Source organism: Lethenteron reissneri, chromosome 42 (assembly GCF_015708825.2).
Source record: "Lethenteron reissneri isolate LAM-NWPU_2019-01 chromosome 42, ASM1570882v1, whole genome shotgun sequence".
Taxonomy (NCBI): Eukaryota; Metazoa; Chordata; class Hyperoartia; order Petromyzontiformes; family Petromyzontidae; genus Lethenteron; species Lethenteron reissneri.
The window spans coordinates 7,795,430-7,810,631 of record NC_083820.1 but is presented as its reverse complement, the minus strand read 5'-3'; the positions used below and the strand labels follow the sequence as shown (position 1 = coordinate 7,810,631).

General features: G+C 51.5%; 1 protein-coding gene across 21 annotated transcripts in view; it reads right to left on the bottom strand.

The window, feature by feature from the left end:
- The window catches only part of LOC133352837 (microtubule-actin cross-linking factor 1-like), a 326,018-nt gene that overhangs the window by 33,710 nt on the left and 277,106 nt on the right, over positions 1-15,202 (bottom strand). For all 21 annotated transcript variants that reach the window (XM_061568768.1, XM_061568771.1, XM_061568769.1 and 18 more), the window contains 9 exons: positions 9,743-9,946; positions 7,772-8,054; positions 5,886-6,112; positions 4,630-4,752; positions 4,113-4,214; positions 3,146-3,247; positions 2,172-2,345; positions 1,610-1,765; positions 645-842 (listed from right to left, as the gene is read on the bottom strand). In XM_061568768.1, coding sequence (XP_061424752.1) covers positions 645-842; positions 1,610-1,765; positions 2,172-2,345; positions 3,146-3,247; positions 4,113-4,214; positions 4,630-4,752; positions 5,886-6,112; positions 7,772-8,054; positions 9,743-9,946 — 1,569 coding nt within the window. The remainder of the gene's footprint in view (positions 1-644; positions 843-1,609; positions 1,766-2,171; positions 2,346-3,145; positions 3,248-4,112; positions 4,215-4,629; positions 4,753-5,885; positions 6,113-7,771; positions 8,055-9,742; positions 9,947-15,202) is intronic.

Sequence of the window (15,202 nt, the reverse complement as noted above, 5' to 3'; positions counted from 1 at the left end):
AATTACAGCCTAATCATTACGAGAGATGGCGTTCGCGCTATTAGGAGGCTCTTACGAACGTGCCGTTTGTCACGGGAGAGGATCGTCTGCAGTGGTTTCACAGCGATGGTGCCTCGTGCTTTCTACCCAATGAAGTAACCTCCCTTTCAAAAACCGTCACGGAATCTGCGAACGTTCACCGTGAAGCAGACGACGCTTCAACACTTGTTTTTATTATTTTATTTTTTACCAGGTAACACCCACTGAGCTATACAGCTCGTTTTCAGAAGCGACCTGGCCACAGATGATGATAGCTCAACGACGTGGCTTACTTATCGCGTGGAATTTTCTAGCAGCCAAATCATATGACTGCAAGTTGATTCTCAATGTGGAGGGAAAAAAACCGGAGGACTCTAAGAAAAAATCCACGTGACCACAGGGAGAGAGGCACGCAAACTCCAAATACACAACAGGCGTCAGCCTCGGGATCGAACCCACGACCTCCTGCATACCAGGTGAGGTAGTTAATATCTCGCCACCGTGGCCGCCGCACACACGCAGTGATAACCAGGGCGGCCGCTGGGCTACAACCGCGAACCTCCGCAACGAGTGTCAACAACGACGACGCATCGAGAGATGCTCGTCTTCACGCGCGCGGACGTCACCTGCTTGAGAGCGGCCTCCAGCTGACGCTGCCTCTCGTCCGTGTGCTTCAGCACGGCCTCCCAGCGGCGGCCCAGGTTGCCGAGCCGGCCCCGCAAGGCGCTCGCCTCCTCGCCGTCCGCCTGCCGCACCAGCCGGCCGCCGGCCTCGCTGACGCTCTCCACCGTGGACTTGTGCGCAAGCACGTCATTCCGCAGGACCTGCCGGTGCGGGCGGGGGAGGTGGGAGGGGGGGGAGATGCACCGTCGCCGCGTTTGTATGCGTGGTGAAATTCTTTCCCTCCTACTATCAATTTGCAAAATTAATGAGCCACTTCATTGGGATGCGCAGGGGAAGGACGAGAAACTAAACACAAAAAGCAGTTCTAAAGACACGAGCGGCGAGTAAGCGAGCGAGTGGGTGAATGAGCGAACAAGTGAGCGGGTGAGTGAGCGGGCAAGCGAGTGGGTGAGTGAGCAAGTAAGTAAGTGAGGAAGTAAGTGAGCGAGTGAGTGGGTGAGCGAGTTGGTGAGTGAGCGGGTGAGTGAGTGAGCAAGTGAGTAAGTGAGCAAGCGGGTGGGTGAGTGAGTGAGTGGGTGAGCGAGTTGGTTTGTGAGCGGGTGAGCAAGTAAGTGAGCAAATAAGTGGGCAAGTGAGTGGGTGAGTGAGTGAGCGAGCGAGTGGGTGAGTGAGTGAGTGGGTGGATGAGCAAGCTAGTGAGTGGGTGAGTGGGTGAGCGAGCGAGTGGGTGAGTGAGCGAGCGAGTGGGTGAGTGAGCGAGTGAGTGGGTGGATGAGCAAGCTAGTGAGCGAGCAAGCGAGCGATTGGATGAGTGAGCGAGCGAGTGAGTGGGTGAGCGAGCGATTGGGTGAGTGAGCGAGTGAGTGGGTGGATGAGCAAGCTAGTGAGTGAGTGAGCGAGCGATTGGGTGAGCGAGCGAGCGAGTGAGTGGGTGAGCGAGCGAGTGGGCGACTGGCGCTGCGCTTACGTGGTGCTTCGCCAGCTCGATCTCGATGTGCCGGGGGTCTCCGCTCGCCGTACGTTGCTCGGCCAGGAGCTGCTCCGTGTGGCCCAGCCAGGTAAGCACCTCGGACAGCGCGTGCTGGAACTGGCCCAGCGCCAGCAGCGACGCCTCCAGCTTGTGCTGCAGCACCACGGTAACAACAGAGCAGAGAGATGTTAACTACCTCACCTGGTATGTAGGAGGTCGGTGGGAGGGGGGGGGGGATGTGGGATGTGGGGGGGCGGTCACAATTGTTTTGGTCTTCATCACCGCGATGATCAGAATCAGAATATTTATCCTGAAAAAATCCGATGAGCTATGAAGCTCTTTTTAACAGATGTCCAGTTGGGTCGGTGAGGGGATGTGGGACGCGGGAAGTGGAGGTCACATTTGTCTTGGTCTTCATCACCGCGATGATCAGAATCGGAACATTTATTTATCCTGGGGAAATCCGATGAGCTATGAAGCTCTATTCCACTGGCGGTGGTGTCAGGGGAGGGGAGTGAGTCTCATGTGGCTGCCACCGACTGCAGCCAGCGGGCGGCACCTGTCGCGTGACGATCTTGCCGTCGAGCGAGTCCCACCGACGTCGCAGCTCGACCAGGGGAGACCTCAGCACTTCCTGCTGCGGGGGGTCCTCGCAGCGCCGCAGCAGCAGCTCGCCCTGGTGCGTCAGCCGCTCCATCTCCATCTGCTGGCCGTACGCCTCCGCCTTGAACGCCTGCGTGCGGGGAGGGAGGGAGACGCGGGCCGGAGGGAGGGAGCAGGCGGTGTGTCAGAATGACAGGAGCGCGGAGAGGCTGGCCATTTATCAGCGGCATAGCATGTAGGAAAGTGTAATACTCCTCGTGGTCACTTGAAGGGATCTCAGAAGTAGTTCTGTGATATCTCATTCCGCGGGCCGTCCTCTAACATTGGTTCTGAATATACACACATCAGCGTAACAACATGGCGCCGATAGCCCACGTGGAATAAAATTGTAAAAAAAGACCAAACGAAAACTCTCGGTGGCTGTGTGACCTGTCGATTAACGCGCTGTTCTCCGAGCCTGTTCGCACTGCATCCGACAGTTCCACAGCAGCAAGACGTACAGCTTTCACAACAGATCTACAGGTATAATAGTAGGTTTTTACCCTTTTAACTGGTACAAAACTGACACCTTTATTCAAGGCATCATGTTTGCAATGACCACAACACAAGTAGTCAAAAAATCAAACAAAAAGAAGCAACTCCGAGACGTCTCGGGTGTGGACCAATCAACTTCAAGGACAGTGCATATTATTATCATTATCAGAGTTGCTTCTTTTTGTTTTGCTTTTTTGACTACTTGTGTTGTGGTCATTGCAAACATGATGCCTTGAATAAAGGTGTCAGTTTTGTACCAGTTAAAAGGGTAAAAACCTACTATTATATTTTGCCACTGGTAAAAGAGATCTCATAGATCTACAGGTGTCGTTTGTTTCCGGAGAATATATCAAAGCGTGCATCATGCCCTAAAGTGGACATGAAAGGAGTCCTCACCTTGAGCTCCTCCATCTGCCGCTTGACGCTCTCGAGATCGGTGCCCACTGGGGGCATGGCTGCCAGCTTTGCCTCCGCCATGTCCAGCCAGTCGAACATGCCCTGAGCACACGCGCGCTTCGTTCAGTTGCCGTTTCATCGTCACGGTGCAGCAACCGCTCGCTCGCTCGCGCCACCGCTGGCGGAAAGGCCTCCACTCGTCATGCGCGGACCTGCCCATCGGCTGCGGCGTAACCGCTTACACTGCTGGGGAGATTGAACTCATGACCTCTGGATTGCAATTCCAGTGTGCTACCCACGACATCAACGGCACCCATTGACAATGGTAGTTTTGTTATTATCTATGGGTATAAAGATACTAACTGGGGTTGAAAGAGTGCCACAGTGCTTCAAGTGCACTACTCATTTTGCGTGCTGTGAACCCGGCAAGCTGAGAATCAAATCCCGGCTACGGCTAACATCAGTGGCGAGTGATTTCGGAACTGGTCCTGCGCCCCCTCCTTTACCAACCCACGCTGCCGAGTATGGTCAAGTTCGGTCAAATAGCCCCCGTGACCGACACGGCACAGGGGAAACTTTTATCCAGCAATGGATTGATCGTGGCTGATGGTGGTTATGATGATGCATTTCCTTATCGATGCCTGGTATCAATTTTAGACAGATGGTATCAACAGGAATTAACGGGTCCTACTTTGGACACTACTGGACATCTGTGAAAAAAGAGCTTCATTGCTCATCGGATTGCTCCAGTATAAATACATATTTTTATTCCGTTTTCGTCGTCGCTACATCTCAGAGACAATTTACGCGACCTTTCCCAATATCAAACAACGAACGATGACGGTGGAATTATGTAATATGTGTATAACATATGGGCTGCAAGGCATCTCGGGAATATAATCCCACGATTTCTTTGCACGCCCTACTGGGCGCGTGGACGAGTGGCGAGGGTGGGGGAGCCTCCCACCTGCAGTGCATCCTGAAATTGGATGGTGGCCTGCATGGCGTCATCCAGCCGCTCCATTCGTTCCCTCCACGTGCGGTTGACGGTCTCCCACAGGCTGTTCAGCTGAGAACGAGAACACGCACAAAACAGTTCCATGAACACGCAAAGACCTCCCTCCCGCAGTAGCCTTTAACAGACTGTTAGTGAGCGCCTATTAAGGCCGGCACGGCACGTGAAGAGGGTGTGGTGTGGACAGCACCATGCACGGTCGCCTTTTTATCCCCAAGGGCCAATGTTTCCACACAGCACCAGGTACTCATTTGAGGCTGAGTCGACCTAGGGGAGGCCCAGGACCGGTTCAGATAATCATCACTGGTGTTTGCCGTGAGCGGGAATCGAACCCGGGTCGCCAGGCTCGTAGTGCAGCGCGCTGACCGCTACACCACCGCTCCCCGTACGTACACACGCACACACGCACACGTACGTACGTACGTACACACGCACACACGCACACGTACGTACGTGTTTCAGGTCTCACCTCGTCGATGCTCTTCTTCACCTCTGGCTTGTCGGGGTCGCCGCAGGCCGCCATGAGCTCGCAGCCCACTCCGCCCAGGGTGTCCAGCTCGGCCTGCAGCCCGTCCGAGTCCTCCTTCAGGGCCTGGTGGGGGCCGTGGGTGGCGGGGCGAGAGGCAAGGGGAGAGACAGCCCCGGGCGGCGGGGAGAGAGCGACGGCCATATGAGATTTGGCACTCGTTTTTATCGACGCCGCCGTGCGGACGTCGTGGGCGAGTTGACTCCCTGCCGCGGACTGAACTACGACTGAGAACAAGTCACACGCTCGGTGACATGCGTACGGTGATCACGTCATGTTCGAGCTATCCATATCACGTTTCTATCACCTTCATATTGAATACAGAGCAAGCAAGATTGCATCATTACAAGTCGTGCGCTGGTTAGCGTGTGCTGAACATACACAAGGTGTAAGATGCAAATGGTGACCATGAAAATGTGGCTAACAGTGGTGATGACAATGGCTAAAATCATGATTAATGGTGATGATTATGATGAAGATGATGGGGATGGTAATGTGCAAGATGGTAAATGATTGCAATGGCAATGATAAAGAATGTGATGACATGAGTTTTTTTTTGGTCAGATCGCGTAAATATATAAGTGTGTTCAATCTTAATTTTAGAACTTTCGTGACTGCAGTAAATGATTATTTGGTTCTTTCGGTTAAGTCATGTCTAAAGATAAAATAATAAATTAAATTAAATAATAGCATACGACGTTTCGATTGCAACACAAGCAATCATCATCAGGTATAATGAAATAGCGACATAAAATATAAGTGTGTTGTTAAAACCCGCCATCACCCGTCACAGCATATTAGTAAGATTTGTCACGTAAACAGAACGTGGCCAATTAGTTAATGCTTCAGCACGCCGGTGTGCTGCAGAGCCAAGCCACAACATTTACAATCTGAGCACGACTGAAAGCTAATCAAATACTACGTAAAGATTGTGATGACGTTGAATGAAACCATGACAACGATGGCGAGCGTATTACGGGGAGATATACTCTTAGTTTTTTCGGTAAAGTCACAAAAAAACTAAGAGTATGAATCATTGCAGTCACGAAAGCTTCAAATCTAGAAGAATTACGGGAAGATCGCGTTCATGAGGATGAAGACGATGATGACGTTGACAGTGACGACAACGGACAACAACAACAACCATGACAACAACAACAACAACAAACGACTAAAAAAAAATCCTGCCGCTTCTTCACCTGCATCGCCTCCTGCTGGAGTTTGATGAGCGAGGGGTCGAGGGCGGGGTCGTCGAGGTCGCGCAGCGCGTCGTGGGCGTCGCGCAGCGTGGCCGCCAGCGCCGCGTGGTCGTACCAGAAGCGCTCCGACAGCTCCAGCACGTCGAGCAGGTGTCCCTCACGCTCCTCCGCGCGCACCGCGATGTCGCCCCACAGGAACACCAAGCGGTCCATGCGCTCCTGTACGCCTGGTGGGGTCGGGGGGGGAGTGGTGGGGGGGTGAAGGGAGAAGAGTGAGCGGGCAGATAGAGGCGAGGGTCGCGATGATTCGCGGCGATGTTCTCCGCGAGTCGACGATTTGCCATGGGTTCGAGGTCAAGATTCGGTTGCGGGTGGCCAGGTGCCACTTTTTTATGGACAGCTGTCAAAAAGAGCTTCATAGCTCATCGGATTCCTCTAATGCAAATACATATTCTCATATTTATATATATATACATTCGTTACACCTGCCGGAATGGACAAAACGACGCAGTGGCATCGTGAGCGTGAGAATCGAAGTGGAATCCTCGAATCGTTGCACGCCCGGCGTAAGTTCGCCTGACCTAATATTCACAAGTGTCTTGAATTTTTTGTTCATTGACAAAGATGACACCAGAAATATAACTTCTCTCGCGAGAAACGCGGAGAGCTGCTCGCACTTCTGTGTCCAACCACCCCCCCCGCACCCCTTCTGCAGTTTAAATCGAATCGCAACGCAGCCTCAAATCCGCCCACAGTGGTGCAAGGCCCTCGCGCCTATCCTGGGACGCGCCGACCGCGGTAAATGCAGCCTCAGTTTATGTGTCTGACAGCTGACACCACCGAGTCACCACCCCTGAACCTCGGTGGAAATGGACCGCGGTGACGTATTTCTCATCGCCTATGTTTAGAAGGTTGACTCATAAAATGTTTTTTTTCTGTTTTATTATTAATGTTATTGTTGCCCGTGGCTGGGGAATGCTTTGCCTGAGCAGTACCCCGGCGGAGAAACGAGTCCAATGTATTTAAGGCAACTGCATTACAATCCCTTATAATCCATACAGTGCCATATGATAATGTAATAGATGGTGATGGTTCTGTTCATCGCAATGATGAAGACCAAGACAAATGACCCGCATCCCACATCCCCCCACTGCCCCTAACGGACATCTGTGTTGTAACTTTCTGTCCTCGCCCTGACTGGAAACAGAGCTTCATGGCTCATCGGATTCCTCCAGACTAAATCAAGATTCCCATTCTGATCATCGCGATGACGAAGACCAAGACAAACACGAGACGTTATCCCCACCGCATCTACGGGACATCGTTGAAGAAGAGCTTGAGAGCTCATCGGATTCTTCCAGTCTAAATACACATTCTGATTCTGCTCAGCGCAACGATGAAGACCAGGACAGAAGGCTGCGGTCCATCAGGACCAAAACCTCACGTCATAAAAACAGTTTCTTCCCATCCGCTGTTGGCCTCTTCAACAAAGCCAAGGGCTTAAAAGGACTTTTACACTTAAATGACTTTTACACTTACTATAACATTTTATCTACATAATTACACCTAGTCATACTTACAACGTGTTATCTTATTTGTATTTTTGTATTCTAAGATTGTATATTATGGCTAATTCACATTTTACTTTTCACATTTTATATGGTCTACTTATTCATAATTTTAAATACTTTAGCCCGTTAGTATTAGTTATACTTTGTAACGTTAGTATAGTTAGACTGTACATCACCTATTCGAGTTTTTAAGATTGCTCAATGTTCCGGCCATAGTAAATTCCGTGTACGTGTAAACTTTCACGGCGATTAAAACCGTTTCTGATTCTGAACTACGAGACCCACATCCCTCCACCGCCACCAAATCCTCCCCACCTCTCGCGGCGAATCCCTCCTCGGACGACACCGACGCCGTCCTCTGCCGCGCGCCATCCGGCGGCGGCGCGTCGAGGGCGAGCGAGCGGGCGATGAGCTCCTCGCCGCGCGCCCGCAGCGCCTTGAACGACGGCTCCAGCTTGTCAAGCTCGGTGGCGACGGCGCGGTTGTCCGACAGGTGGTCGCGCAGCTTCTCCGTCTCGGCGGGCACGGGCGGCGGCGAGCGCAGCCGCTCCGAGATCCGCTCGAGCGCCTCCAGCATCGGCTCGATCTTCTCGTGGAACTGCGCGCTCGCGAGGCAAAGCACCCGGCGTCACCTGACGGTCGTGCTTTCACAGAATTCTTCAAGAGGGTGCCGTGTCGCGTACACCAACAGAGGGCGCACTTTGCCACGCGCGCTCTGCGGTGAGATCGGCGCTCGTCGCATGACAGTCGAAAAGATGTTTAAAACATTGCAGAGCTGGAACTTACACAAATGCAAGTGTATAGCCTAATTTTTTTGTTGCAGTTATTAGTGACTCATGAAACCTGACACCCAGCTTCATCACGGAGAAGCTGAAACCTGGATTCGAACCGAGGACCTCAGCGGTAGCCGTCAAACAAAGACGGTCACCGCATTGTGCGCTTTCGATGTGCTTCTGGAACGCTCTTCCTTGCGATTTTACGAAGTCACTGGAGCTATGCACTTTTAAATCATCTAGATTGAAAACTAATTTCTTGAGAACTGATTTTTGCGTTTAGTTTGTTGAACTTCCCCCGTACGATGCGAAAGAAGTTCAACGAACACACATGCCCTCGCATTTCAAACACTGACATTTATATATATATAAAAAAACCCGAGATACACTGCAAATAGTGCCAATGACTCAACAGAACCAACGCTATCCAGTTCGGCATCTCACCTGGCAAGCTCAGCCGTGAGCTGTGAAATGTAAATATAATTTAAGCACGCGTTTGTTTGCTTTAGTTTTGAATCTCATGATGGTGTTTGGACGACAGCAGATTGGGAGTGAGCCAGGGTGAAATTGAAAGCAGGACCCCCCCCGTCACTTCACCACTCGGCTCTTGAGAAGAGAGGCTGACAGCGGAGTTGGGAGGATGAGTGAAGTTAAGGCGTGTTGGGTCCTCTGCTGCCATATTCGCCACACGTTCAGCCGGCAGGACTTAATAAATGCCGATGACGACGATTCGTATAGTCAGCAATCCAAATTCAACCGCATTTGAAGACACTGTACAGAACAATGGCACATGGGCATCCTGGGGAAATGATGCAAACTGAGTTATTTATTTGTTTTGTAGAGAGCGCGCAAGGGCCGGTCAGTCGCAGTCTGAAAAAAATAGGAATGTCTCGAGCCTGGACTTGAACAGGAGGCAGGGAGTTGACAGCACGGATGACTGGGGGATTGAGTTACAGGAGCAGCAAATCAAATTTTGTCAAACACCGCACGTGTGCAGGAACGAGAGGGCAGGGGGAATAAAGGGGGACACATCCCTCCATCATTCCCATCCCTCCCTCCCTCCCATCCGTCCATTTCTCCCTCCCTTCCATCCCTTCCATCCTACCTCCCCTCCCTCCCCTCCCTCCTCCTCATCCCACCCCATCCCCCACCCATCCCTCCATCATTCCCATCTCTCCCCCTCATCCCTCCCATCCTTCCCTCCCTCCCCTCCTTCCTCCTCATCCCACCACATCCCCCACCCATCCCTCCATCATTCCCATCTCTCCCTCTCATCTCTCCCTCCACTCCCTCCCCCTCATCCCATGCCTCCCATCCTTCCCTCCCTCCCCTCCTTCCTCCTCATCCCACCCCATCCCCCACCCATCCCTCCATCATTCCCATCTCTCCCCCTCATCCCTCCCTCCCATCCCTCCCTCCCTCCCTCCCTCCACTCCCTCCACCACATCCCATCCCTCCCATTCCTCCCTCCCCTTCTTCCTCCTCATCCCACCCCATGCCCCACCCATCCCACCTGCGAGGAGAGCTCGACGGCCTCGTCGAGGGCTCGCGCCCGCTGGAGCACATCGTCGCGGATGGCGGAGTAGAGCTGCTCGCACGACGCCTGCTTGTCCCGGACCGCGCCGCCCTCGCCGGCGCTCAGCTCCGCCAGCCGGGGCCCAGTCTTGCGCAGTCGCTCCACGTGGGGCTTGTGCTCCGCGATCGTCTCGCGCAGGTGCTGCGCGTGCGCGCGCGGACAGTGCGGTGCGGGTGTACGAGGGAATGGGGCACGCGTCCACACAAAGACAAGAGGTCTGCCGTCAGCGGCGCGGCGTGGGTTGGCGTGGGCCTCGGTTCAAGGAACGGAACGAGATGGATGATATAATTTTTATGATGGTGGTAAAACTATTTAAACTATTTTATTTTACCTGGTAAGGGCCCACTGAGCTATATATCTTTTTTTCTGAAGCGACTTGGCCACAAATGATAGCTCAACGGAGCGGCTTATCACGTGTAAATATATCGCAGCCAAATATTTTAAACGCATGTGATTCTAAATATGGAGAAAAATCCACGTGAACACAGGGAGAACATGCAAACTCCAAATATACAGGCGTCAAGGTTGGGATCAAACTCACGACCTCCTGTATACCAGGCGAGGTAGTTAACATCTCGCCACGGCGGCGCCCCCCTGATGACAACAACAAGGTCGAACACCTCTCGAAGCGCTCCTTTGGGACATATTACGATGCTGACAATGAAACTGCCAACAACCACACAAGTGGAACAAAATCGAGAAATAAAAGACCCAAGAAACATTTGAAACACGGTCTACAGGAAAGCCACCCACACGGATGCCTATCTAAAGCCTGACTCCCACCACCATCCAGCCAAGAAGAATTCCCTCATCAAAACACTACACCATAGGGCCAAAATCTTAAACAAACACAGGAACCAGGTTCGTTTCTGCATCAGCAGCAGACCATGCTTTCCCACCTGATGACGGATGCTTGTGTTGCGCCCGAAACGTCGTGATATATTTTATTTAATTTTATACCTACATGACATTACCGAAAGAACCAAAGAGTAACATGTTTTTGCAGTCACGACGGCTTTTCAATTGGGCAGGTCCTATCAGCGTGGATGAAACAGGGGTCGTCAGGTCTCTGTAACTCTTGCACACAAGAGGTCTCTCCCGTTTCACCGCGCAACTCGGCCGATTATTCTCTCATTAATCAGCCCCGACACTGATTATGTCGCCGACATAAGCATCTCGCGTAGGCAAGCGGAATGAACACCACAACTTAAATATTCAATTTAATTAGCAGCGATCCTGCATTTCTACATCAGCCAACCTGCTAACCTTTATAAGGTTACGCGTGACGAGAACACGACAGCAGATTGGTGGGCGATGTATGTTTTTGACATTTACAAAAACATACACACGCACATCCATGCATGTGCAAAGACAAAGATCCCCCGTATAGCCTTGACAGACCGTTGGGGCAAGTGCTGTTAGCGAGCGCCTATGAAGGCCGGCACGGCACACGAGGAGGTGGAGTGGACAGCACCAGCCCCGGTCGCCTTTGTCTCCCTCGTGGTGATGTTTATACACCGCACCAGGTACTCATTTGAGGCTGAGTCGACCTAGGGGAGGCCCAGGACCGGTTCATATAATAGTCATTGGTGTTGGCCTTGAGCTGGAATCGAACTCGGGTGGCCGGGTACGTAGCGCAGTGCCGCTAACCACTACGCCACCGCACCCCGTATGTACGCACACATGCACGCACGCAGATGCGCACACGTGCACGCTCACGTCTCTCAGAATGACAGCACTGACCGGGAACATAATGACAACCAGAATCACGGCGGGGATGAGACGCTTCCACAATCCACAAATTCCTTCCTTTGTTAGTCTTCTTGGGCTCCCTTGAGGCTGCACTGGATTAACCCAGCGGCTCCCAGGGGGGGGCCCAATCGAGGTCTCTGGGCCACCAAGAGGCCCAGCAGATGCTGCTATCTTGCAGCTGCAGCGGAACTGCGATGATGGGGCAGGGCCGTGCACATACCGCGCGTCTCTCTGAGTGACTCCGGTTTGAATGTTCGAATCCCGCCACCTGCACGGCACGGCGGTTGAAACGATGGGCACGTTTGTTTTGTTTCATCCCCCATCTCATGGCTAAACTAACCTATTAACTATTTTAACTGAACCAGGAAAGGCCCACTGAGCCACCTGGCTATCACAAATGATAGCTCAACGAAGTGGCTTGCCACGTGGAGATCAATAGCAGCCAACATACTCCAAACGCACGTTCCTTCTAAATGTGTTGGGGAAAAACCGGAGGACCCGGAGAAAAACCCACGCGACCATGGGGAGAGAGAGACACGAAAGCTCCAAATAGACATGTGTCAGGGTCGGGATCGAACCAACGACCTCCTGTATACCAGGCGATGTTGTTTACATCTCGTCTTTATCCAACAATGGATTGACAAAGAGTTGTAAAAATAATGTTGGTTAAACGTAGGCGCACAAAGGCCTTCTCTTGCAGAGGACCCAACCGCGTTTATATTTTTCCTACATTACGATTATTACCGTACTCGGAACCCATCGGAGAGAGCTCGTGTGCAGATGTCAGACAGATCCTCACATCGCAGCATCAGGAGGTGCGGTGGCGGCGTGGAAAATTAAAGACACAAGCCACGGCAGTGCGACTGTGGCCATGCAACCCAAACCATGGACCAAATCGTAAGCCGCTGCAGTTTGCGCCCAGTCAACGGTGAAGGAACAGCAACACGACACGGACTGTCTCCCGAAGCCCTCCCGTCGCGGCGAGCGGACCTCGGACATTTGGTATTTAGCCCCTGAACATATCGCTGCTGCCATCGTGCGAAATAATCAAATCAGTTGAGCTCACAGTGACTTGTTTTTTTATCATTGCCATTGTGTTCTGATTTACTGGCTCACAGATGGCCTCCTGGGAATCCCTCGGGGTATCCCTGCCCCCACAGAATCCTTCCTTCCAACTGAGACTCCCGGCATTATCAGACGACCACAAATATTTACAGAGGCGAACACGATGTTACCCGCCGCGGCACCCAACCCCCATCCAACACCCCCCCCCTCCCGGTAATCCTGGTCTGTATTCTCAATTGAGTAATCCGTGACAGGGATGAATTTACTGTGTGAAGCACGGGCAACCTGCACACTCATTGGTTACGGATTCCGAATTGACAACAGCTGCCGTCACACTACACTTAGTTTGGTGCTGAAAGAAATAAAATGTTACAATTTCTGTGATTCTGTTACTTGCACACACACACGCAAAAAAGTGGGCACATTCGTCAATAACACTCGAAAAAACAAACGCATATATAATAGGGAACGTTTCGGACAAAGGCCCTTCTTAAGAGCACAGCAGTTTGGAGTGCCTCTTACAATCCGGTAGACGTGTAAGCATGTTCATAACCAGATGAATCGGCGGTCCAAAATTCACACGCGTGCATCGCGACTGGACAATTCATCGTGTCACAAAAAACGCCTAATTACGTCGAATGCCCAAATAACCCACCCATCAATTTCAAACATAGTTCGGTGTTTCGCAAATAGGCTGCTTGTTCCGCCATACCAGTACAAGAAAATTAGCGATGGGGAAAACCCAATGTTTAAACGGTAACCCGAAGCGAAAGCTCTGCCAAAAAAGTAGCCGCAGAGGACGAACGCTCGTGAATATGGCTCACTCTCCATGCTGCAATTTGACGAAGGCCAATATGTACGCATGTATGTTGAACTTCTTTTGCACCGTACGTAGCCAACCGTGCTAATAGGAAGTAAAAAAAATGGCAGGGTTTTACGGTGCAGTGGCGTACTTTGAAGGCATCGTCGCCCAGCACGAGCGGAATGAGAAGAAACCACCTTTTGTTTTCTGCACATTTTTCCATCTCGTTTGGTCGGGCGGCTCGAGGGGGGTGACGATGTCGTGATTTAAGATCCTACGCTCGTCGGTGCCGGAACGCAATGGCAGAAAATGCCACGTATATATTTTCCGGCGCTTTTGACTCCGGCCTCGACGTAAATAAAAAGGACGACGATTCGCGAAAATAAATAACGGGAATGGAATTCGCGCTGCGTGTATTTATGTCAGCTCCGGTACGCACGGTTGGCCATGTACGGCGCGAAAGAAGTTCAACATACGTGCGTACATCACGCGCGCTGCCGTGAAACGGCGTGGTTTGGCCAACGAACGTGCTCCGGCAGAGTCCCATCGATCAGCAATTGTGGACCTCACTTAACAAGTCGCACGTTTTTTTTATAAACAACTCAACGTTGCTAAAGCAAAGGGAAGAAATAAATCAATTTTGTCCATTGGGGCGCCGTGATATATATTTTTTGTTCAGTCGCGCGGTAAATTTTCTAGTGTAAAAAAAAAAGCGAGAGATTATTTTAAAAAATCCCCCACTTTGGGTGCGTGTTTTTTGTGCCGTACAAAACCACTACAGTTGTTGCAGCTGTGAACCGTAAACACATCGCAGCATTCCTTGGATCCAGTCGTCTAAGCAGCCGCGAGCTCTCCTGCTCAACACGCCGCCACCTAGATATTTTTTAAATTTCACATTATTTTGTTCAGAGAATGCTGTGATAACTTCACACGTAAATAAAGGCAAGAAAAAAAACAAAGACAAAGATTCCCCCGTGTAGCCTTAACGGACTGTCTGGGCAAGTGCAGTTAGCGAGTAGCACCTACGAAGGCTGGCACGGCAACACCACGCCCGACCACCTTTGTCTCCCCAGTGACGATCTTTTTACACACTGCACCAGGTACTAATTTGAGGCTGAGTCGACCTAGGGGAGGCTCAGGACCAGTTAAGATAATTGTCAGCCGTGATGTGGGAATCGAACTCAGGTCGACGGGTTCGTAGCGCGGGGTGCTAACCGCTACACTTCACATACACACGCACGTGCACTTCAGCGCTTATCACAAGCCCAAGTAGGCAGTGCTCGAGAGAGTGATTGCCTCTCTCGCGCTCTCTCTCACTCTATCGCTCTCACACCAAGTCGCCTTCTTATCGCTCTTCTATCACCACGGCTCCTGTTCCCGTTACATTCCTTGGTCGATTTCTCCACCCAAGTGGAGGATTCGGTCGACCAGAGTGACTTTTCCATCTCATCCATGCTGTCTTCCACCACCACACTAACTACCACACTACAGGTCCAAATACTTAACTTCCTGCTTCTTACCTCGCACTGCTTAGCCTTCGGAATTCCCTTCCATCGTCTCTTTGCCCAAGTTCTTAAAACCTTGCTCGACTGAAGAAGCGTATCAACTCTAATCTATTCAAAACTTTAAGAGCGCCCAATTGGCCTTTTGGGCCTGTGCTCAGCAACCATGATTGTGGCAAAAAAACTAAGCAAAAAAAAAAACTAATTAGCATCTATTAAAACTATTAAACTAAACAATTTTATTTTATTTTCCCAGGTAAGGCCCACTGAGCTCTA